The sequence below is a fragment of the Heterodontus francisci genome, chromosome 17, assembly GCF_036365525.1.
Source record: "Heterodontus francisci isolate sHetFra1 chromosome 17, sHetFra1.hap1, whole genome shotgun sequence".
In the NCBI taxonomy this organism is placed as follows: Eukaryota; Metazoa; Chordata; class Chondrichthyes; order Heterodontiformes; family Heterodontidae; genus Heterodontus; species Heterodontus francisci.
In genome coordinates, this window is record NC_090387.1 from 92,867,565 (window position 1) to 92,891,117 (window position 23,553).

The window sequence follows — 23,553 nt, forward strand, 5'->3', positions numbered from 1 at the left end:
GCAGACCTGGAGCCTCTGCCGGTGTGGGTGTGCAGACCTGGAACCTCTGCCAGTGTGGGTGTGCAGACCTGGAGCCTCTGCCAGTGTGGGTGTGCAGACCTGGAACCTCTGCCAGTATGGGTGTGCAGACCTGGAGCCTCTGCCTGTATGGGTGTGCCGAACTGGAGCCTCTGCCAGTGTGGGTGTGCAGAGCTGGAACCTCTGCCGGTGTGGGTGTGCAGACCTGGAACCTCTGCCAGTGTGGGTGTGCAGATCTGGAACCTCTGCCAGTATGGGTGTGCAGACCTGGAGCCTCTGCCTGTATGGGTGTGTCGAACTGGAGCCTCTGCCAGTGTGGGTGTGCAGAGCTGGAACCTCTGCCAGTGTGGGTGTGCAGAGCTGGAACCTCTGCCAGTGTGGGTGTGCAGAGCTGGAGCCTCTGCCAGTGTGGGTGTGCAGACCTGGAACCTCTGCCAGTGTGGGTGTGCAGAGCTGGAGCCTCTGCCAGTGTGGGTGTGCAGTCCTGGACTCTCTGCCGGTGTGGGTGTGCAGACCTGGAGCCTCTGCCAGTGTGGGTGTGCAGACCTGGACCCTCTGCCAGTGTGGGTGTGCGGACCTGGAGCCTCTGCCAGTGTGGGTGTGCAGACCTGGAACCTCTGCCAGTATGGGTGTGCAGACCTGGAGCCTCTCCCAGTATGGGTGTGCCGAACTGGAGCCTCTGCCAGTGTGGGTGTGCAGAGCTGGAACCTCTGCCAGTGTGGGTGTGCAGAGCTGGAGCCTCTGCCAGTGTGGGTGTGCAGAGCTGGAGCTTCTGCCAGTACGGGTGTGCAGAGCTGGAGCTTCTGCCAGTACGGGTGTGCAGAGCTGGAGCCTCTGCCAGTGTGGGTGTGCAGAGCTGGAGCTTCTGCCAGCACGGGTGTGCAGAGCTGGAGCCTCTGCCAGTGTGGGTGTGCAGAGCCATAGCTTTGGCCTGCAGCAAAGGCTGACTGCACCTGGTGATCCCAGGTGGCCTCCCATCCAAGTGCTAACCAGATCTGAATCTGCTTTGCTCCAAGTTTATTTTTTAAATGCAGTAATTAATCCATCATTAAACACATTGACACGATTGTGATCATTTTTGTTCCATCCAGTCATCCCTTTGCCATTTATTAACTACATAAATTAAGGTCAACTTGTCTCCTGTGACATTTATTAATCTATTAAACCTCAAAAACTGGTTAGAAATGCAATCCTTAAACTCCTTTCAGAATATTAAATTTGCAAAGCCATAATGCTCTTTTAGTTTCTCTTTGAAATTGTTTCTGGTTAGTTCTTTACCCCTTATAAAATAGAAAATTATTTTGCTTCACAGTACTTTCAGAGCAGTGTGGCAGCTGGTGATCTCTTGATTTGTGTTTTTTGCTAGCTTACTGTCGTGTGATTTTTTTTTTTTGACTGTGTTGACTCCATTGCCTTTGTCTAGTAGCAGGAGTATGCCCTTTCTGTTGCTGCACAAAGGAAATGACAGAGCGGTAGAGTGTATGTGCAGGAACTTGCAGTAAAAAGCTTGACAGCTTGAATGTTCAGAGCTGAGAGCAGCCTCTGCTGGCAGCAAAAACCTACTGAACCTGGTATTCCCAAGTAATCTCCCATCCAAGAACTAACTGGCCTGACTCTGATTAGCTTCTGAGATCAGAGAGGATTGTTTTTTGAATGGACTTATTCAACATTAAACACATTTACAACACAGTAGTGATTGCTTTGTACCATACTGTTATTCCTTTTACCAATTTTTAGCTAGAGATTGCAGTTGTCATTAATGACATTACAACATGGTTGTTATTCTGTTATACTGTAGAGTCTTTCCTTTACCATTTATCAACTTCAGAAATTAAAGTTCAGTTTGTCACTCATGATATATTTTATTCATTCATGGAATGTGAACATTGCTGGTCGGGCCAGCATTTATTGCCCATGCTTAATTGCCCTTGAGAAGGTGGTGGTGACCCTGCCTTCTTTGATCCACTGTAGTCCGTGTGGTGCTCATACACCCACAGTGCTGTTCGGGAGCGAGTTCTAGGATTTTGATCCAGTGATAATGAATGAAAGATTATGTATTTCTAGTTATGATGGTGTGTGAATTAGAGGTGGTGGTGTTCCCAAGCACCTGCTACCCCTTGTCCTTCTGGTGGTCAAGGCCATGGGTTTGGAAGATGCTGTTAAAGGAGCCTTATCAAGTTGTTGCAGTGCATCTATGATGGAGGAAGTGAATGTTTAAGGTGGTGGATGGGCTTCCAATCAAGCAGGTTGCTTTGTGCTGGGCGATGACAAGCATTTTGAGTGTTGTTGGGGCTGCACTTATCCAGGCATGTGTGTATTCCATCACGCTCCTAACTTTTGCCATGTAGATGATAGACTCTGGGAGTCAGGAGGTGTGTTGCTTGCTGCAGAATACCCAATCTCTGACCTGATGTAGTCGAGTATTTATGTGGCTCATCCAGTTAAGTTTCTGATCGATGGTGACCCCTAGGTTGTTGATGGTCGGGGATTCAGCGATGGCAATACCATTGGATGTCATGAGGAGGTGGTTAGACTCTCTTGTTGGAGATGGTCATTGCCTCATAGTTGTGCGGTGCAAATGTTACTTGTCACTTATCAGCCCAAGCCTAAATGTTGTTCGAGTCTTGCTGCATGCGGGCATGAACTGCCTCACCATCTGATGACTTGCGGATGGAACTGAACACTGTAATCATCAGTGAACGTCCCCACTTCTGAACTTATGATGGAGGGAAAGTCATTGACGAAGCATCTAAAGATGGTTGGGCCTAGAACACGGTCTTGAGGAACTCTTGTGATGTCCTGGGGCTGAGTTCTTCATCTATCGAACTTCAAACACTGGTCAAAAAATGTCATCCTTAAATTATTTTCCTAATAATCTAGTATTAGTATAGGCCTTGCCAATTATCTTTCTCTTCACTTAAAGACTTGTAAGCCTGTCGCTCATTCTGTTTGTTAGCTTGTATTTTCTTTTTCTCCCATTTCCCACTTTACTCTCTTCCTCTCTTGGTCTTCAGCCTCACCCAGACAAACTACAAGACCTAACATTCATGGCCCTCCCCTTGTTTTAATCTTCAAAACTTCATTAACGTCACCATTCCTTCTCACTCCTGCAAAAGTACTGCTCCATTATGTACCGAAGTACAAATAATTAGGGAGCATCCATTTGTGTGTCAGCTATGGCTCAGTGGGTAGTACTCTCACCTCTGAGCCTCAAGGTTCAAGTCCCACTCCGGAACTTGAGTACAAAAGTCAAGGCTGACACTCCAGGGAATGCTGCACTGTTAGAGGTGCTGTCTTTTGGATGAGACGTTAAGCTGAGGGCCCTGTCTGTTTTGTCAAGTGGGCGAAAAATATCCCATAGCGCTTTTTAAAAATAGAACAGGGCACTTATTCCTGGTGCCCTGGCCAATGTTTCTCCCGCAATCAATATCAAAAAAGATCAGCTAGTTGTTATCACATCGCTGTTTGTGGGATCTTGCTGTGTGCAAATTGGCAGTTCCTCCTTCCTTCCCTCCTTCTTTCCCTCCTTCCCACCTCCCTTCCCTCTCTCCCTTCTCAAAGGCTCAAGCCCAGACTACAATTCGAATCACCTTTGCTTAATTGAGACAGAAGATGTCGGCCTTTCCACACATGGATAAAAGCAGCCCATGGCCATTTGCTGCTGCAAGGAAATAAGATGAGGAGAGAACAAGAGTGAGTGAGTGTGACTGAGCGATCAACAAAAAGACTGCCAAATGGAAGTAGTGCAGATCAGTGAGCACACCCAGCTCGCAAGAAAAACCTCCCTCACCTGTGACTTCCAGGCAGCCTCCCAAGCGAGTACTCACCAGGCCTGTCTGCTTAATTTCTGAGATCTGACAAGATCAGGTACTTTCAGACCAGTGTGACATTAGGCGGTAGCTTGCTTTCGTCCCTTAATTTCCCATTAACAGTTTGTCGAAGCTCCATGCTAAATACACCCTACCTATGTTAATTTTATTCCACCACAGGACTTTTGACTTTAACTCTGCACTTGCTCCTATTGTCTCCTCTCTATTCCCCATTTACTACAAGGGGTATGTGCATCCTAATAATTGCTATGTAACCGGGCCTATGTAACTTGAGTTTTCCCTGTGTCCATTCATGTGTGCATTTTGTTTGCCGCTCCAGACCCAAGCCCATCACTTCCATTTCACTTTTGTTGCTCCCCCTTTTTACTTATTTTCTCTTTACCCCTCCTAAACCCTGCTGTCTTATTGTCATGTCTTTTTTTATTTCTCCCCTGTCAGGTACTCTGCCCTCCCAAATCCCTCCCCTAACCCTTCAGTACTCCTCAACCTTCCTACTCTGTTGCTGCTGTCCAAGGCTTGACTCCCTCTTAGATAAACCAACAGCACCCTTTTGTACCTCTCCTGACATCCGCTGAAGGGGACTCGTTGCTGCCTCATTACGAGCAGCAACCCCAGCTGCCCCAGGCTACTCTCTTGCTGACCTTCCTATCCAACATGCCAGTTGGGGGCTAATCTTGCCAATCTCCTCCCTGTCCAATTCGCCCCTCCCAGTGCTGACTCTGTAGACAGTTCCGGGGATCAGTTATCATTGCTCTCTTTCATATCTCCCTCCAAAATAGAAATAAATGGGTATGATCTGATAGCCATTACAGTGATGTAGTTGCAAGGTGACCAAGGTGCAAGGGAACTGAAAATTCAGAGGCACTTGACATTTCAGAAGGATAGGCAGAAAGGAACAGGAGGTGGGGTAGCTCTGTTAATAAAGCAGAAAATCAGGACAGTAGTTAGAAATGATCTTGGCTCGGAAGGTCAAGATGTAAAATCAGTTTGAGTGGAGATGAGAAGTAAAGTCACTGGTAGGAGTTATCTGTTGGCCCCCCATCAGTAGCTACACTGCAGGACAGAGTAAAAATCAAGAAATAAAGGCCGCTTGTAAGAACGGTACTGCAATAATTGTGGGTGATTTTAATCTTCATATAGATTGGACAAATCAAATTGGCAAAGGTAGCCTTGAGGATGAGTTCGTAGAGGTTATTCGGGACAGTTGCGTAGAACTATACGTTGTGGAACCAACCAGGGAACAGGTTATTTTAGATATGATAATGTGTCATGAGACAGGATTAATTAATGATCTCATAGTAAAGGATCCTCTAGGGAAGAGTGATCATAACATGATAGAATTTCACTTTCAGTTTGCGGGTTAGAAACTTGGGCCTGATAGTAGTATCTTAAAATTAAGTAAATGGAATTACAAAAGTATGAAGACAGAGTTGGGTAATGTGGACTGGGAAAATAGATTGAAAGATAAGATGCTCGATAAGCAGTGGCAGATATTTAAGGAGATATTTCAAAATTCTCAACAAAGATGTATTCCATTGAGGGAGAAAGATTCTCCCAGGAGGATGGGACATATGTGATAGACTAAGGAAGTTGAGAATGGTGTCAAATTGAAAGAAAAGGCACACAATGTGGCTTGGGTTAGTGGTAGGCCAGAAGATTCTGTAAATTTTAGAAACCAGGAAAGGATGACTTAAAAAAGGGGAGAAATTAGAATATGGGAGCAAATTAGCAAGAAATATAAAAATAGACAGTAAGAGCTTATAAAGTGTGTAATAAGGAAGAGAATAAAAGTAAATGTTGGTCCCTTAGAGGATGAAACTTTTTAAAAATTCAGTTGTGGAATGTGGATGTCGCTGGCTAGGACAGCATTTATTGCCCATCCCTAATTGCCCTCGAAAAGGTGGTGGTGAGTCACCTTCTTGAACTGCTACAGTCCACGTGGGGTAGGTATACCCACAGTGCTGTTAGGAAGGTAGTTCCAGGATTTTGGCCCAGTGACGTGAAGGAACTGGAAAATTAATAATGGGAAACAAGGAAATAGCAGAGACTGTAAACAAATATTTTATATATGTCTTCATGGAAAAAGACACTAAAAACCTCCCAATAATAATAGAAAATCAAGGGGCAAAAGGGGGACAGGAACTTACAACAATCATTATCACTAGAGAAAAAGTACTAGGAAGTCCCCAGGACCTGATAACCTACATCCTAGGGTCTTAAAAGAAGTGACTGCAGAGGGAGTGGATGCATTAGTTGTATTCTTCCAAAATTCCCTAGATTCTGCAAAGGTCCCAGCTGATTGGAAAACCGCAAATGTAACACCACTATTCAAGAAATGAGGGAGACAGAAAGCAGGAAACTATAGGCTAGTTAGCTTGACGTTTGTCATTGGGAAAATACTAGAATCCATTATTAAGGAAGTATTAGCAGGACATTTAGAAAATCATAATACAATCAAGCAGAGTCAACATGGTTTTATGAAAAGGAAATTGTTTTTGACAAACATTATGACTGGTTGAGGAAAGGGTCTCAGGCTCCCCTCTTGCCCCTTTCCTTGTTTGGCCATACCCACCTCAGTGAATCCTTGCTCACTGCACTCTAATTGTAATTGCCAAGGAACCACCCAGGACAGGTTTTCTTCAGTTTAAACAAGAAAGATGTAGGTTTATTAGCCTTACCACTCTAACTCGGTTAAAATTACTAAAGTACGCGACACAACCACACTAGCATCTATAAGAGATAAACACACGCATAAATAGATACAGAGTTGGAGAAAGAATTAAAGTTTAAGTAGGGTTGGCAATAAATAGAATTCAGTTCCTGTCTTTCGGTTTGGATGCAAAATCCTTGATTGGAGTTGAGGTCTGGCAGTTCTCGCTGGGCCCAGTGCACACTTTCAAACTTGCCTCTCTGGTACCAGAACGCTGAAGAGGTCCTTTGTCTTGAGGCTTAAGCTGCTTCCGTGGGTCCCTGGGACTTTGCTTAAGAGAGAGAACAGAGAGAGACCTTCCTTCTCTTTTGTCTTCAAATTGCAGTCTGCCCCAAACCTTTCTGTGAGGTACAATTCAAATAGTTCCCAGTCTGGCCAGTAGGTAAGTCATGTGACCAGCTCTTTGTTTGAAACAGCATCTTCTGCCAGGGTTGTTGATACTCGTTGGGGTGTGGAGCTCTGGCTCTTACACAGACAAAGATTGATTTCCAAAAGGCATTCGATAAGGTGCCACATAAGAGGTTCCTGCAGCTCCTCACAGACCGCATGGATCGGTTGGAGCGGCAACTGGATGCACTTAGGAGCATGCAGGCAGCAGAAAGCATCATAGACAGGAGTTTTAGAGAAGTGGTTACACCCAAGGTGCAGGCAGATAGATGGGTGACCGCTAGAAGGGGTAGTCAGTCAGTGCAGGAATCCCCTGTGGCTATTCCCCTCTCTAACAAGTATACCGTATTGGATACTGTTGGGGGGGATGGCCTATCAGGGGAAAACAGCAGCAGCCAGAGCAGTGGCACCACGGCTGGCACTGTTGTTCAGCAGGGAGGGACAAAGCGCAGAAGAGCAATAGTTATAGGGGACTCTGTAGTCAGGGGCACAGATAGGCGCTTCTGTAGACGTGAAAGAGACTCGAGAGGATGGTATGTTGCCTCCCTGGTGCCAGGTTCAAGGATATCTCTGAACAGACAGGGGGCATTCTGAAGGGGGAGGGTGAACAGCCAGAGGTTGTGGTACACATTGGTTCCAACGACATAGGCAGGAAGAGTGACGAGGTCCTGCAGGGGGAGTTTAGGGAGTTAGGCAGAAAGTTAAAAGACAGGACCGCGAGGCTTGTAATCTCGGGATTACTCCCTGTGCCACGTGCCAGTGAGGCTAGAAATAAGAAGATAGTGCAGCTAAACACGTGGCTGAACAGCTGGTGTAGAAGGGAGGGTTTCAGATATGTGGACCATTGGGATCGGTTCAGGGACAGATGGGACCTGTACAAGAAGGACGGGTTGCATCTAAACTGGAGGGGCACAAATATCCTGGCTGCGAGGTTTGCTAGCGTCACTCGGGAGGGTTTAAACTAGTGTGGCAGGGGGGTGGGAACCAGAGCAGTAGGACAGCAAGTGAAATAAATGAGGGGGAACTAGTAAATAAGGCCAGTAAGACTAAGAGGAAGAGCAGGCAGGGAGATGTTGCGGAGCACAGCGGGACTGGTGGTCTGAAGTGCATTTGTTTCAATGCAAGAAGTATAACAGGTAGGGCAGATGAACTTAGAGCTTGGATTAGTACTTGGAACTATGATGTTGTTGCTATTACAGAAACTTGGTTGAGGGAAGGACAAGATTGGCAGCTAAATGTTCCAGGATTTAGAAGCTTCAGGCGGGATAGAGGGGGATGTAAAAGGGGTGGGGGAGTTGCATTACTTGTTAAGGAGAATATCACAGGTGTACTGCAGGAGGACACCTCGGAGGGGTCGTGCAGCGAGGCAATATGGATGGAGCTCAGGAATAGGAAGGGTGCAGTCATGATGTTGGGGGTTTTCTACAGGCCTCCCAACAGCCAGCGGGAGGTAGAGGAGCAGATATGTAGACAGATTTTGGAAAGATGTAAAGGTAACAGGGTTGTAGTAGTGGGTGATTTTAACTTCCCCTATATTGACTGGGACTCACTTAGTGCTAGGGGCTTGGATGGGGCAGAATTTGTAAGGAGCATCCAGGAGGGCTTCTTGAAACAATACATAGATAGTCCAACTAGGGATGGGGCCGTACTGGACCTGGTATTGGGGAATGAGCCCGGCCAGGTGGTCGAAGTTTCAGTGGGGGAGCATTTCGGGAGCAGTGACCATAATTCCATAAGTTTTAAGGTACTTGTGGATAAGGATAAGAGTAGTCCTCGGGTGAAGGTGCTAAATTGGGGGAAGCCGAATTATAACAATATTAGGCAGGAACTGAAGAATTTAGATTGGGGGCGGCTGTTTGAGGGTAAGTCAACATCTGACATGTGGGAGTCTTTCAAAAGTCAGTTGATTAGAATCCAGGACCAGCATGTTCCTGTGAGGAAGAAGGATAAGTTTGGGAAGTTTCGGGAACCTTGGATAACGCGGGATATTGTGAGCCAAGTCAAAAAGAAAAAAGAAGCATTCGTAAGGGCTGGAAGGCTAGGAACAGACGAATCCCTTGAGGAATATAAAGACAGTCGGAAGGGACTTAAGCAAGGAGTTAGGAGGGCTAAAAGGGGTCATGAAAAGTCATTGGCAAACAGGATTAAGGAAAGAGAAGGACTTGGTGGATGATGAGCCTCGGGAAGGGAGTGTAGATAGTCTCAGTCATCTCATTATCGAAAAGGAGGAGGTGTTGGGTGTCTTGCAAAGCATTAAGGTAGATAAGTCCCCAGGGCCTGATGGGATCTACCCCAGAATACTGAGGGAGGCAAGGGAAGAAATTGCTGGGGCCTTGACAGAAATCTTTGCATCCTCATTGGCTACAGGTGTGGTCCCAGAGGACTGGAGAATAGCCAATGTTGTTCTTTGTTTAAGAAGGGTAGCAAGGATAATCCAGGAAATTATAGGCCGGTGAGCCTTGCGTCAGTGGTAGGGAAATTATTGGAGAGGATTCTTCGGGACAGGATTTACTCCCATTTGGAAACAAACGAACTTATATTAGCGAGAGGCAGCATGGTTTTGTGAAGGGGAGGTCGTGTCTCACTAATTTGCTTGAGTTTTTTGAGGAAGTGACAAAGATGATTGATGAAGGAAGGGCAGTGGATGTTATCTATATCGACTTCAGTAAAGCCTTTGACAAGGTCCCTCATGGCAGACTGGTACAAAAGGTGAAGTCACATGGGATCAGAGGTGAGCTGGCAAGATGGATACAGAACTGGCTCAGTCATAGAAGACAGAGGGTAGCAGTGGAAGGGTGCTTTTCTGAATGTAGGGATGTGACTAGTGGTGTTCTGCAGGGATCAGTGCTGGGACCTTTGCTGTTTGTAGTATATATAAATGATTTGGAGGAAAATATAGCTGGTCTGATTAGTAAGTTTGCGGATGACACAAAGGTTGGTGGAGTTGCGGATAGTGATGAGGATTGTTAGAGGATACAGCAGGATATAGATCAGTTGGAGACTTGGGCGGAGAAATGGCAGATGGAGTTTAATCCGGACAAATGTGAGGTAATGCATTTTGGAAGGTCTAATGCAGGTGGGAAGTATACAGTAAATGGCAGAACCTTTAGGAGTATTGACAGACAGAGAGATCTGGGCGTACAGGTCCACAGGTCACTGAAAGTGGCAACGCAGGTGGATAAGGTCGTCAAGAAGGCATACGGCATGCTTGCCTTCATCGGTCGGGGCATAGAGTATAAAAATTGGCAAGTCATGTTGCAGCTGTACAGAACTTTAGTTAGGCCACACTTAGAATATTGCGTGCAATTCTGGTCGCCACACTACCAGAAGGATGTGGAGGTTTTGGAGAGGGTACAGAAGAGGTTTACCAGGATGTTGCCTGGTCTGGAGGGCATTAGCTATGAAGAGAGGTTGGATAAACTCGGATTGTTTTCACTGGAACGACGGAGGTGCAGGGGCGACATGAGAGGAGATGTGCGAGGCAAGTTCTTTACACAGAGGGTGGTGAGTGCCTGGAACTTGCTGCCGGGGGAGGTGGTGGAAGCAGGTACGATAGCGACGTTTAAGAGGCATCTTGACAAATACATGAATAGGATGTGAATAGAGGGATATGGTCCCCGGAAGTGCAGAAGGTTTTAGTTCAGGCAGGCATCAAGATCAGCGCAGGCTTGAAGGGCCGAATGGCCTGTTCCTGTGCTGTACTGTTCTTTGTTCTTTGAGATAAGAGCTCATTGTGTTTGGGGATAATATATTCGCATGGATAGAGGATTGGCTAACTAACAGGAAACAGAGATTCAGGATAAATGGGTCATATTCAGGTCGGCAAACTGTAACTAGTGGGGTGCCACAGTGATTAGTGCTGGGACGTCAACTATTTAGAAACTATATTAATGACTTGGATAAAGGAGCCACGTTTATTGTAGCCAAATTTGCTGACAATACGAAGATAGATGAGGAAATAAGTCGTGAGGAGGACACAGTAGTTGGAAAGGGAGGCAGATGGGGCCCGAAAATACCGTTGCTGGCCGGTATGTCAGTTTCCCGATACTATACCCAGCACCGGCCATTTTGGAGAAGGCAGGATCAGGGCAGGCAGGGTTACCTGAGGCAGCCACCAATTAGCCTTATCAAGAGCCTTGTTAAGCACACTTAAAGGAGGCCCGCTGGAATTTTTCAGTCGGCCTCCAGTTTTCCGATCCAACGGGAGTTGGTTTAACTGCCTGGAGGTGGTCAGCAAGCTGCGGGGAGCCAGCACGTCACACAGGCCTAGCTGCCCTCCATGCCTTCCTGGGTGCAGGTGCAGCCAAAGGCCGCCCTGTAGAGAGATTCCACTCCACAGTGGTCTGGCTGCTTTTTTCTGTATTTTATTTAAACTTTTTAAAAAAAGTTGGTGACAGAGCAGATCCATGTTGAAGTGCCCATTTAGTTATTTACCATCCATTGCCAGCTACTGCTGCTCTCATGCTGGAAGGCCTCTGATTGACCCTCCAACTTCAGTAGCATGTTCGCCACCCTTAATTGTGCAGGGAACCTGTCTCCATGCCAATTAAGAGAATGCCTCTGTGAAAATCCCAGGTCAATGACCGTTTCCCTCCATGGGGTAGGGTTCGGGATCCGGAAAAAGTCCTGACTCCTGTCTCCTGTCCCCGATGTGAAAATCCAGCCCAAAGAGTCTGCAAAGGGATGTAGATAGGTTAAGTGAGTGGGCAAAAATTTGGCAGATGCAGTATAATGTGGGAAAATATAAGGTTATCCACTTTGGTAAGAAGAATAGAAAAGCAAAATATTATTTAAATGGAGAGGGATTACAGAATTTTGCAGTACAGAAGGACCTGGGTGTCCTCGTACATGAAGCACAAGAAGTTAGCATGCAGGTACAGCAAGCAATTAGGATGGCAAATGGAATGTTGGTCTTTATTGCAAGCGGCATGGAGTATAAAAGTAGGGAAGTCTTGCTGCAGCTATGCGGGACGTTGTTGAGACTGCATCAAGAGTACTGTGACAGTTTTGATTTCCCTATTTAAGGAGGGATATATTTGCATTGGAGGAAGTTCAGAGACGATTCATGAGGTTGATTACTGAGATGAAGGGGTTTTTAATGAGGAAAGGTTGAGCAGATTGGGCCGATACTCACTGGAATTTAAAAGAATGAAAGACGATCTTATTGAAACATATAAGATTCTGAGGGTATTGACAGGGTGCATGCTGAGAGGATGTTTCCCCTCATGGAGGAATATAGAACTAGTGGGTATAGTTTCAGAATAAGGGTTGTCCATTTAAGACTGAGATGAGAAGGAATTTCTTCTCTCAGAGGGTTGTGAATTTTTGGAATTCTGTACCCCAGAGAACTGTGGAGGCTGAGTCATTGAATATACTTGAAGCTGAGCTAGACAGATTCTTGAACTATTGGGGAGTTGAGAGTTATGGGGAACATGCAGGAACCTGGAATCAAGGCCAAGCTCAGATCAGCAATGATATTGAATGGCGGAGCAGGCTCAAAGGGTCCTATGCCTTACTCCTGCTCCTATTTCTTATGTTCAGAATGTCTGTTCAGTCATGAACAAAGCCCTTGCAATCCATGAGCTTATTCTGGATGATTGCATCGACATCATGGTCTTGACGGAAACCTGACTGATGGGGTGATTTCATCTTCTCCCTAACTGAAACCTTCCTGCCTGGTGATACCTCCCATTACTTATCTCGCCCAGACCATCGCAGCAGCTGTAAGGTTCTGATCACCAAATCCCACCTTGGTCTGTCCTCCATCTCATCTGGCACTTTCTCCTCCTCTAAGCATTTTACCTTGTTCCACCCCCTCACCTCTCATTTAAAATCCTGTTTCTCTACCACACACCCAAGTACCGTGCCAGTTTTCTTATCCAGCTATCTTCACTGCTTTCCTCTCTCAGCCTCTACACCGAGCCACTTCTCATCCTCAGTGATTTCTACCTCCATCCCAAATCATCATGTTCTCTCTGCTCTGAGCCCTCCTATCCTCCCGTAATCTCTCCCTTTGTGTAAACTTTCCAACACATATTCGCGATCACTCCCTTGACCTTGCCTCACTGCTTCCATAGTCTCCGTCACAGATTAGGCCATTTCTCATCACTTCCTTGAATCACTGTTCTCCAATGTTGCCTCTAGGGCAGGCGGCTGAGCAGCAATCCGAATGTAGCCACGTGCAAGTCATGTCCGTTAGGGTACTGCGCATTCGCTAGTGCACAAAAAAAAATTTAAAGTGTCGCGCACTTAAATTAATAGACAGTGCACAGCAAAAAAAATTAGAGAGTGCCTTGCTCTCCACCCATATCCCACTTTCACTTCCAAACCATACTTCTTTGTGTCTGCCCCTGGAAACAACTTTCTCCCATTTCACTTCAAAAGTGCACTTTCAAACTCCAAACTGTCTAGCCTTTGGGCTTCCATTCACCACAACATTTCTGCAACTACCGATATGCTCAACCATAACCTCACCTCCACCTTTGATGCTCTTCTCCCCACTAAGACCATTACTTTCTCTCACTCGGCTGTTCCACCTGGTACAACCCTCATCTCCGCTCCCTTCAGTCCAAAGGGATGCAGACTTGAATGGATGTGGCAGATAACTGGTTTAGCCATTCACCATCAGATCTGACTGAATCACATAAAGCACTATTGGGTCCTGTTCTCACCTCCAAGCACTTCTCACTATTCCAGGATTATCCTGGAATGCAAAGGTAGTCTCTGGTTTCTTTTCTGTACTACAAACTGTCTTCTTAAACCCCTCTCCCCGTCTCCTCCACCCTCACCTCCAACAACAAGTGCAACGAGCTTGTGGACTTCTTTGCCACTAAAATTGAGACCATCCAATCAGCTGCCTCTACCGCATCCCTCCCGTCCCCCAGCCACCAGGCCAAACTTCCTCTAAAGCTCCCCTGAACTTTTTTCTTTCTCTACTTTCTCTCCGATTACCTCTCATGCCGTTTCCGAGCTCATATTGTTCATGAGGCCCGCTCCCTGCTCTCTCGGCCCGATTCGCTTTAAACTACCGTTCCCTCCCCAACTTCGCTTCCTGGATCCCATGTTAGCTGATATTGTTAATGGTTCTCTCTCCTCATGTACTGTCTCCATCTCCATCTCTTTTAAATCTGCTATCATCACCTCTCTCCTCAAAAAACACCTTGACCCCACCATACTTGCAAACTAACGCTCCATTGCCAACCTCCTTTTCCTCCCAAGACCTTGAACATGGTGTCGCCTCCTAAATCTGTGCCCATCCTTCCTGGAACTCCATGGGCTGAATTTTACTGGCCTCTCGACGCCATGGGTCGCTGCGCGTGGGCCGGTAAAATGCTGCGGGGAGAGGCCTGCCTCGACCTGAAATGTCGAGAAGGGCCCGCCACATATTACCGGCGGCAGCGGGACCTCGGTGCCGTCCCCCCTCCCACCCCCACGTGGCAGAGGGCCCTTCATTAGCATATGTAGATAAACATTTCACTTATTTAAATCAACTTACTTGCAGGCGGCAGCCATCCCACTCCAATATTATGGCTGCCGTTCGTGCTCCGCGTGCCTTTGGAACTCTGTTTGGAGTTCTGGGTGAGAACCTGGTGGGAAGGGGGAGGAATAAAATTTTCAGGGCGGGAGGGGTGGAGGAGCAGGGAAATTAATTTTTATTGGATGTGGGGATGGTGGGAAGGGTTGAAGGACAACAGATTGAAGGTTGTGGGGGGGAAGTTCAGGTATTTGACCACTCAACTGATGGTCATTTCATTACCTGAAATGGCCATTGGCAGGGTTGGGGATGGGCCTCCATCACTTATTTTTAGATGTATTAAAAATCGTTCATATGTACCCTTTAAAAATTAAACTTATCTGTAAGGGCTTAAAGCCCTGTAAAAATGGCCCCGGACGCCATTGCCGGGGACGCGGAGGCCGCCCCCTCTACATCATCAGGGGAGGCCACTCCGCCTTCTCTATTTAAATGAGCCCCCGCATGTAACATCGCGGGGGCTCAGGAATGGCGCATCCGCAGCGCACTCATACGATTCAGCCCCATGTTTGAATCCATCCTGTTGGCTTTCCACTCTAGCACAGTACCGAAATGGCTGTTATCAAAGTCACAAATGACATCCAATTTGACTGTAACAAAGATAAACTATCCCTCCTCCTCCTTCTTGACCTATTTGCAGCCTTTGACATGGTTGATTGCACTATCCCCCTACCTTGCCCCTCACCTGCATCCAGCTGGGTGGGACTGCACTTTCCTGGGTCCATTCTTACCTATCTAATCATAACCATAGAACCACCTGCCATGGTTCTCCTGGTGCTCCCGCACTGTTACCTCTGGTGTCCCACAAGGATCTATCCTTGACCCCCTGCTATTTTTCATCTACATGCTGCCCCTCGGCGACATCATCTGAAAGCACAGCATTATTTTTCACATGTACGCTGACAACACCCAGCTCTACCTCACCACCACCCTCTCAGTTCCTCTACTGTTGCTAAGTTAAAAGACTGTTTGTCTGACATCCAGTACCAGATGAGAAGAAATTTCCTCCAATTAAATATTGGGAAGAAGCCATTGTGTTTGGTCCCTAGCTACTGACTGCATCCCTCAACCTGACAACTGTCTGAGACTAAACCAGACTGTTCGCAACCTTGGTTTCATATTTGACTGAAAGAAGAGCTTCCAACCAGATATTCACACCATCACAAACACTACCTATTTCCACCTCCCTGACATTGCCCCACACCACCTCTGCCTCAGCTCATATGCTGCTGAAACCCTCATCCATGCCTTTGTTACCTCTAGACTTGACTTTTCCAATTTACTCTTAGCCAGCCTCCCATATAAAAACCCTCCATAAACCTGGGGTCATCCAAAATTCTGCTGCCCGTGTCCTAACTCGCACCATGTCCAATTGCATGCGCCCCCCCACCCCTCCCATGCGTGCTGACCTGCACTGGCTCCTGGTTAAGCAACACATCAATTTTTAAATTCTCACTCTTGTTTTCAAATCCCTTCCTCTTCCTGTCTCTGTAATCTGTAATCTTCTTCAGCCCTGCAACCCTCCGAGATACCTATGCTCCTCTAATTCTGGCCACTTGAGCGTCCCCAATTTCAACATTGGTGGCTGAGCCTTCAGCTACCTTGGCCCTTAGCTCAGGAATTCCCTCCTTAAACCTCTCTGCCTCTCTACCTCACTATCCTTTTTTAAGATGTTCCTTCAAACTTGTGTCTTTGATCACGTTTCTGGTCATCTGTGACTTGGTGTCATATTCGTTTTATAATGCCTCTGCGGAGCACCTTGGGACGTTAAAGGCACTATATCAATACAAGTTGTTATTGTTAATCAAATGCTTTCTGCTTGGAGACTCTTTTTTGCTAGATTATTTTCTTCAAATTTCTTTTCATGATTTCTTGAGTCCCTTCCATTTGTTAGCAGCAGGAGAATGTGCAGCAAGAAATGGGCAAAGGAGAGAGGGTGGGGCTAATGAGGAGGGAGGAACTGATGCTAGGAAATATCCAGGGGAACAGGTTGGGGAGCTGATACAACAACAACAACTGGACTTTATATCATGCCTTTAACCTAGTAAAATGTTCCAACACGTTTCACAGCAGTGTTATCGAACAAAATGTGACACTGAGCATGTAAGGAGATATTTGGGCAGATGACTAAAAGTTTGGTCAGTTTTTAAGGATTGTCTTAACAGAGGACAGCGAGGTCGAGAAGTTTAGCAAGGAAATTCCAGAACTTAGGATCTCTGCAACTGAAGGCATAGCCACCAATGGTAAAAATCACAGATACTCAAAAGACCAAAGGAGGGCAGATATCTCTGGCTTTTTAAAATTCATTCTTATGATGTGAATGTCACTGGCAAGGCCAGCATTTATTGCCCATCCCTAATTGCCCTTGAGAAAGTTGTGGTGAGCCACCTTCTTGAACCGCTGCAGTCCCTGAGGGGTAGGTTCACCCACAATTCTGTTAGGAAGGGAGTTCCAGGATTTTGACCCAGCGACAGTGAAGGAACGGTGATATAGTTCCATGTCAGGATAGGATGTGACTTGGAGGGGAACTTCTAGGTGGTAGTGTTCCCATGCATCTGTTGCCCTGTACTTGTAAGTGGTAGAGGTCGCAGTTTGGAACTTGCTGTGAAAGAAGCCTGGGCAAGTTACTGCAGTGCATCTTGTAGGTGGCAGTCATTGCTGCCACTGTGCACTGGTTGTGGAGGGAGTGAATGTTGAAGGTGGTGGACAGGGGTGCCGATCAAGTGGGCTGCTACACCTTGGATGGTGTTGAGCTTCTTGAGTATTGTTGGAGCTGCACTCATCCAGGCAAGTGGAGAGTATTCCATCACACTCCTGACTTGTGCCTTGCAGATGGTGGGCACGCTTTGGGAGTCAGGAGGTGAGTTACTCGCTACAGAATTCCCAGCCTCTGAACTGCTCTTATAACCACAGTATTTAAATGGTTGGTCCAGTTAAGTTTCTGGTCAATGGTGACCCCTAGGATGTTGATGGGGGTGGATTCAGTGAAGGTAATGCTGTTGAATGTTGAGGGCAGTTGGTTAGATTCTCTTTTGTTCAAGATGGTCATTGCCTGACACTTGTGTGCAACAAGTGTCACTTGCCTTTTATAAGACTAAGCCTCAGTGTTGTCCAGGTCTTGCTGTATATGGGCACAGACTACTTCAGTATCTGAGGAGTTGCGAATGGTATTGAACACTGTGCAATCGTCAGCATACATCACCACTTCTGACTTTCTGTTAAAGGAAGGTTATTGATGAAGCAGCTGAAGACGATTGGGCCTAGGTCACTGTAATGAGGAACTCCTGCAGTGATGTCCTGGGACTGAGATGATTGGCCTTGAGCAACCACAACCACCTTCCTTTATGCTAGGTATGACTTGTGCGAGGTAGGGCTGGAGGAGGTTACAAGAAATAGGGAAGGACCACATCATGGAGTGGTTTGAACATCAGGATGAGAATTTTTAAACCGATGTGTTGCCAATGTAGGTCTGTGAAAACTGAGGTGAATGGATGTACTGGACTTGGAGCAGAAAATAATTTATGGGATAGGTGAAGAGTAGAAAGCAAGATGGACGGGCAGGGGGAGAAGAGAGCTGCTGAGCCCAGCAAGTCAGAATTCTCTGCACTGGTCACCAGAAAATGTGGCCCATACCTTCCCTGCCACATCATGAACTGCAAAAGGAGAGAGGGCAAAAGAAACAAAAAAGCACAAAGGTGCAGGGAGGATTGGCAGAGGAGAAAGGAAAGAGTTGGGAGTCGAATTGGACAGAATCTGAGCAGCAGCAGCTGCAAAATGAAGGCAGCGGACTGGTAAAAGAGGAAACTATGTCTGATTTACCATGAGCTGTGCCCGGGAGATTGTACATCTTCAATAGATATATTTTCAAAACACTGAACTTATCCGTAGTTTGGTCTTGTGCATCCGAAGAAATGATAGAAGGTTTGTGATAGAATGTTGAAGTTGTTTAATGACCTCACGAAAATCTCTGGGTGGTGATTTATTCTCTGGCCATTGTCTGCATTCATTGTTTTTAGTGTGATAGAAGTAGTGAGACACTGCACAGCCTGGCGTCCTGCCTGATGCCTTCTATAAAGCATGTTTTTCACTCTGCTTTTCACAGCATGTGTTGAACCTGATGGGGAATGAGGTCGTCAAGAAAATCTCTAACTACAGGAAGGTGTTGACTGTGCGCCTGCACCAGCTGACATACCTGGATGATAGACCAGTTTTTCCGAAAGACAGGTACATTAATGAGCAGCACTTGGGTCGGCTCAAGCCACATGTATTCGAAGCAAGAGATAGACAATGGATCAAAAGAATTACTCATTGAGCAGGCCAGTGAGGACTCCACTGCTGCATATTATAGTGGGGAATGAGGCATGGAATCATAGAATGACTGTGGCACAGAGGAGGCCATTCAGCCCTTTGTGTCCATGCCAGCTCTCTGTAAGAGCAGCTAGGCTAGTCCCACTCCCTTGCCTTTCCTCCAAGCCATTGATTTTTTTTCTCTTCAGGTCCTTATCCAAGTACCATTTGAAAGCCATGATTGAATCTGCCTCTAACTTGCTGTCAAGCAATGCATTCTAGATCCTAACCACTCACCGCATAAAAAAGTTTGTCCTCATGTCACCATTGGTTCTTTTGCCACCTCATACTGGTGTCCTCTGGTTCTCAACCCTTCTGCCAATGAGAAAAGTATCTCTCTATCTATTCTGTCTAGTCCCCTCATGATTTTGAATGACTTTATCAAATTTTTTCTCAACCTACTCCTCTCAAAAGAGAACAACCCCAACTTCTCCTATCTATCCACATACGTGAAGTCCCTCGTCCCTGGAAACGTTCTCGGAAATCTTTTAAGCACCCTCTTTAATGCCTTCACATCCTTGCTAAAGTGTGGTGTCCAGAATTGGATACAATACTCCAGTTGAGGTCGAACCAGTATTTTATAAAGGTTCTATATAACTTCCTTGCTTCTTTATTTTTTTTATTTAGAGATACAGCACTGAAACAGGCCCTTCGGCCCACTGAGTCTGTGCCAACCAAGAACCACCCATTTATACTAACCCTACAGTAATCCCATATTCCCTACCTACACAAGGGGCAATTTACAATGGCCAATCTATCACCTGCAAGTCTTTTGGCTGTGGGAGGAAACCGGAGCACCCGGCGAAAACCCACGCGGTCACAGGGAGAACTTGCAAACTCCGCACAGGCAGTACCCAGAATCGAACCCGGGTCGCTGGAGCTGTGAGGCTGCGGTGCTAACCACTGCGCCACTGTGCCGCTTCTGTACTCTATGCCTCTTTTTATTAAGCCCAGGATCTCGTATGCCTTATTAATCATTTTCAGAACCTGCCCTGCCACCTTCAATGACTTGTGCACATACAATACCAGGTCCCTCTGTTCCTGCACCCCCTTTAGAATTGTACCCTTTAGTTTATATTACCTCTGCTCATTCTTCCAACCAAAATGCATCACTTCACATTCCTCTGCGTTCAATTTCATGTTTGCCTATTCCACCAGCCTGTCCATATCCTCTTGAAGTCCATCACTATCCTCCTCACAGTTCACAATACTTACAAGTTTTGTGTCATCTGCAGATTTTGAAACTGTGCCCTGTACACTCAAGTCTAGGTCATTAATATAAATCAAGCAAAGCAGTGGTCCTAGTACTGACCTCTGGGAAACCCAACTGTATAACTTTCTCCACTCTGAAAATCAACTGTTCACCACTACTCTCTGTTTCTTGTCACTCAGCCGACTTCATATCCATGCTGCCACTGTCCCTTTTATTTCATGGGCTTCAACTTTGCTGACAAGCCTATTATGTGGCACTTTATCAAATGCCTTTTGGAAGTCCATGTACACCACACCTACTGCATTACCCATATCAACTTTCTCTGTTACCTCATCAAAAAACTGTTAACTAAACACAATTTGCCTTTAACAAATCCATGCTAGCTTTCCTTAATTAATCCACACTTGACCAAGTGACTGTTAATTTTGTCCCAATTACCCTCATCAACGTTCTCTGTGACCTCATCAAAAAACTGTTAACTAAACACAATTTGCCTTTAACAAATCCATGCTAGCTTTCCTTAATTAATCCACACTTGACCAAGTGACTGTTAATTTTGTCCCAAATTACTATTTCTAAAAGTTTTCTCACCACCGAGGTTAAACTGACTGAGTGGCCTATAGTTGCTAAATTTATCCTTGCACCCTTTATTGAACAAGGATGTAACATTTCCAATTTTCCGGTCCTCTGGTACTATCCCTGTATCTAAGGAGGATTGGAAAATTATGGCTAGTGCCTCTGCAATTCCCTCCCTCACTTCCCTCAGTATCCTCAGATGCATCCCATCAGGCCCTAGTGATTTATCAACTTTAAGTACAGGCAGCTTTTTCCAGTGTCTCAGTTACCTCCTCCTTCATTATGACTTTGGCAGCGTCTTCCTTGGTAAAGACAGACGCAAACTACTCAATTAGTATCTCAGCCATGCCCTCTGCCTCCATACGTGGATTCCCTTTGTGGTTTCTAATCGGCCTCACGCTTCCACTTACCACCCTTTTACTATTTATATGCCTACAGAAGACTTTTGGATTCCATTTTGCGTTGGCCAGTCTTTTCTCATACTTAGAGTCATAGAATCACAGAGTTATACAGCACAGAGACAGGCCCTTCGGCCCATCGTGTCTGTGCCAGCCATCCAGCACCCAACTATTCTAATCCCATATTCCTGCACTTGGCCCCTATCCTTGTATGCTATGGTGTTTCAAGTGCTCATCTAAATACTTCTTAAATGTTGTGAGGGTTTCTGCCTCCACCACCTCTTCAGGCAGTGCGTTCCAGATCTCAACCACCCTCTGGGTGAAAATATTTTTCCTCAAATCCCCCCCCTCAACCTCCTGCCCCTTACCCTAAATCTATCCCCACTGGTTCTTGACCCCTCTGCTAAGGGAAAAAGTTTCTTCCTATCTAACCTATCAATGCCCCTCATAATTTTGTACACCTCAATCATGTCCCCCCTCAGCCTTCTCTGCTCCAAGGAAAACAACCCTAGCATTTTCAGTCTCTCTTCATAGCTGAAATGCTCCAGCCCAGCCAACATCCTGGTGAATCTCCTCTGCACCCTCTCCAGTGCAATCACATCCTTCCTATAGTGTGGTGACCAGAACTGTGCACAGTACTCCAGCTGTGGCCTAACAAGCATTTTATATAGCTCCATCATAACCTCCCTGCTCTTATATTCTATGCCTCGGCTAATAAAGGCAAGTATCCCATATGCCTTCCTAACCACCTTATCTACCTGTGCTGCTGCCTTCAGTGATCTATGGACAAGTACACCATGGTCCTTCTGACCTTCTGTACTTCCTATGGTCCGACCATCCATTGTATATTCCCTTGCCTTGTTAGTTCTCCCAAAATGCATTACCTCACACTTTTCAGGCTTAAATTCCATTTTCCACTGCTCCGCCCATCTATATCTCCCTGTAATCTAAGGATTTCCTCCTCACTATTTACAAAACCACCAATTTTCGTGTCATCTGCAAACGTACTGATTATATCTCCTATATTCCAGTCTAAATCATTAATGTACACTACAAACAGCAAGGGTCCCAGCACCGATCCCTGTGGTACACCACTGGTCACAGGCTTCCAATCGCAAAAACAGCCCTCGACCATCACCCTCTGCCTCCTGCCACTAAGCCAGTTTTAGATCCAATTTGCCAATTACCCTGGATCCCATGGGCTCTTACCTTCTTAACCAATCTCCCATGTGGGACCTTATCAAAAGCCTTATTGAAATCCATGTATACTACATAGGGCGGTGCAGTGGCGCAGTGGTTAGCACCGCAGCCTCACAGCTCCAGGGACCTGGGTTCGATTCCGGGTACTACCTGTGGAGTTTGCAAGTTCTCCCTGTATCTGCGTGGGTTTTCTCCGGGTGCTCCGGTTTCCTCCCACAAGCCAAAAGACTTGCAGGTTGATAGGTAAATTGGCCATTATAAATTGTCACTAGTATAGGTAGGTGGTAGGGAAATATAGGGACAGGTGGGGATGTGTGGTAGGAATATGGGATTAGTGTAGGATTGGTATAAATGGGTGGTTGATGTTCGGCACAGACTCGGTGGGCCGAAGGACCTGTTTCAGTGCTGTATCTCTAATCTAATCTAATCTAATCTACTGCTTTACCCTCATCCACACATCTAGTCACCTCCTCACAAAATTCAATCAAGTTAGTTAGACACGATGTCCCCCTGACAAAGCCATGCTGACTATCCCTGATTAATCCCTGCCTCTCCAAATAGAAATTAATCCTGTCCCTCAGAATTTTTTCCAATATTTTCCCAACCACTGATGTTAGACTCACCGGCCTGTAATTACCTGGTTTATCCCTACTACCCTTCTTGAATAATGGTACCACACTCACTGTCCTTCAGTCCTCTGGTACCTCTCCTGTGGCCAGAGAGGATTTGAAAATTTGTGTTAAAGCCCCTGCTATCTCCTCCCTTGCCTCACATAACAGCCTGGGATACATCTCATCTGGGCCTGCGGATTTATCTACTTTTAAGCCCGCTAAAACAGCTAATATTTCCTCCCTTTCGATGCTAATATGTTCAGGTGTATCACCATTCCCCTCCCTGATCTCTACACCTACATCGTCCTTCTCCATAGTGAACACAGATGAAAAGTAATCATTCAAAACCTCACCTGTGTCCTCCGGCTCCACACAAAGATTGCCTCATTGGTCCCTAAAGGGCTTTACTCTTTCCCTGGTTATCCTCTTGCCCTTAATATACTTATAAAACGCCTTGGATTTTCATTTATCTTGCCCACCAGTGTTTTTTCATGTCCCCTCTTCGCTTTCTTCATTACTTTTTTAAGTGCCACCCAACACTTTCTATACTCCTCCAGTGTCTCTGCTGTTTTCAGCACTTGGGATCTGCCATAAGCCTCCTTTTTTTTCCCTGATCCAATCCTGTATATCCCTTGACACCCAGGGTTCCATGGGCCTGTTAGTCCTACCCTTCACCTTAAAGGGTACATGTTGGCTCTGAACTCTCACAATTTTCTCTTTGAATGACTCCCA

At 46.1% G+C, this 23,553-nt stretch overlaps 1 protein-coding gene across 4 annotated transcripts in view; it reads left to right on the forward strand.

Annotated features, from left to right (window-relative positions):
• dnaaf1 (dynein axonemal assembly factor 1) overlaps positions 1–23,553 on the forward strand; it is a 227,973-nt gene that overhangs the window by 156,745 nt on the left and 47,675 nt on the right. For all 4 annotated transcript variants that reach the window (XM_068049995.1, XM_068049998.1, XM_068049997.1 and 1 more), the window contains one exon: positions 18,579–18,700. In XM_068049995.1, coding sequence (XP_067906096.1) covers positions 18,579–18,700 — 122 coding nt within the window. The remainder of the gene's footprint in view (positions 1–18,578; positions 18,701–23,553) is intronic.